Here is a 1,747-nt window from a genome sequence, read left to right as displayed (position 1 = left end):
TTAAGTATTGAGGTATTGAGCAGTGTTTGTTGCTGCCCCTGGCAGGGAGCTGGGTTTAGGCCCAATGCAAAGCTCCCAGTCTTTTTGCCACCTAGACTCGTTTAGACTTCACCCTTGCCCCTTTAGTGGCTGAAAATTGAAGAATTCCAGATCTATGGTCCCTCCCTAGAGAGAAGTACTCCAGAAGCAAGTCCTCTGCCTCTGGTCAGCTTACCTTTCAGAGGAAGTCCCCATCAGCTATGTGGAAACCCCCTCAGCCATCTGACGCCATCTGATGTCCTTTCCCCACTTCCGAGCCATGACCGAGCTCATAAGTGAAGTGATTTGAGCCTGGTTGTTGAAAACGGAGTATGCGTCCTGAGATCAAGGCTGCTCTGCATTTCATCACCTTCCACCTGTATAACAAGCTCCCCCGGAGACGGGTTGACCAGTTTGGAGAAGAGCTAGGACAGCTGCTACAGAAGAAATATGAGGGCCACTGGTACCCAGAGAAGCCTTTGCAGGGTTCAGGCTATCGTTGTGTGCACCTTGGGGAGATAATAGATCCTATAGTGCAACTGGCAGCCAAGAGAAGTGGATTGACTGTAAAGGATGTGCAGGCCAGTATCCCTGCAGAGTTGACTGTGTGGATTGACCCATTTGAAGTTTCCTACCAATTTGGGGGAGAAGGGCCAATCGAGACTGTGTACCTGAAGGACAGTAGGGGTTGCAGCATAGCAGACAAGAGAAGCAGAAGTGGGCTCAACCCTGAAGCCCAGGCGTTTGTCCCCACTAGGAGTCAGAATACCGTTTTGTCCAGCCCTCCACCTCCATCTTCTGGCCAGTCTCTTAGTCCGACCTTTACCGCCGTGACTTTTGCAGCTACCAGGTTTGGCTCCACTAAAGTGAAGAAAAGCCACAGAAAGTTGAGTTGGGGCATTGTTCACCCAGCAAAATAAGAGGTTGGGAAGCAAGAGCTCGCCTAAGTGAGGCAGGCTGCCAGGACACTTATTTGGACAGGCTTTCACTTTTTACCTTTTTCTAAGGCGTCAACGGCCTGGGAGAATGGCGGAGAAAGTGTCACCAGCCCCTCCACCGGGAGTCGTGCAAGAACCCCAGGCTGAGGTCTGCTCTGATGGGACTCATGAGCCAGAAGAAGATGGTTCCCAGACAGCAATCCCTCGTAGGGGCCGACCCAAGAAGGCAAGGGCTCCAACCAAGAACGAGTCCAAGAAGAAGAAGCGGGCTGTGAGAGCCTTCAGCAATTACAAAGGTACATACAACCTTGAGATCAAGGGGTGGGATCGGTTTATGATGTTCAAGAAGTTGAATGATGCCCTGGAGTTCCGAGATGCCCAGGAAAACCTCGCAACAAGAAAGGAGGCCCATGGTGAAGGCGGAGAACCTCAGGATGGACTAGAACAAGTTGGTCTCCGATCCCAAGGCCCACCAAGAAGTATGCAACCACCCCTGTTACACGACGGGCGTGCCTGGCACCACGGAATTGGCCACCGCATGAATTTCTACCCCGATGAGTGCCCAGCCATCCCTCCCCAGGTTCGGGAGAGAGGGAGAGGAAGAGGCCGAAGCAGAGTGCTCGACCCCCACTGGCAGATGATGAATGCACCTAGGGTCATGAGAGTAGCCACAGGATGGTATCTCGCCCCCTACAGGTGGGGTCCTGCAGCTTGGAACGAGGTCTCAGACCTAAAGACTGTAGCCGAAATTGCACCAGAGAAAGATGGCCATGAAAGCACCGAGGGCCCGG

At 52.9% G+C, this 1,747-nt stretch overlaps 1 protein-coding gene across 1 annotated transcript; it reads left to right on the top strand.

The window, feature by feature from the left end:
• The first annotated feature begins 350 nt into the window (after positions 1-350).
• Positions 351-938, top strand: LOC132582346 (protein Tob2-like). The gene has a single exon (XM_060253879.1). The coding sequence runs from the start codon at positions 351-353 to the stop codon at positions 936-938; it is 588 nt and encodes a 195-aa protein (XP_060109862.1).
• Positions 939-1,747: the final 809 nt, after the last annotated feature.

This window comes from Heteronotia binoei, chromosome 14 (assembly GCF_032191835.1).
Source record: "Heteronotia binoei isolate CCM8104 ecotype False Entrance Well chromosome 14, APGP_CSIRO_Hbin_v1, whole genome shotgun sequence".
Classification (NCBI taxonomy): Eukaryota; Metazoa; Chordata; class Lepidosauria; order Squamata; family Gekkonidae; genus Heteronotia; species Heteronotia binoei.
Note: the sequence above shows the minus strand (reverse complement) of the source record. Positions and strands in the feature narration are given on the sequence as shown.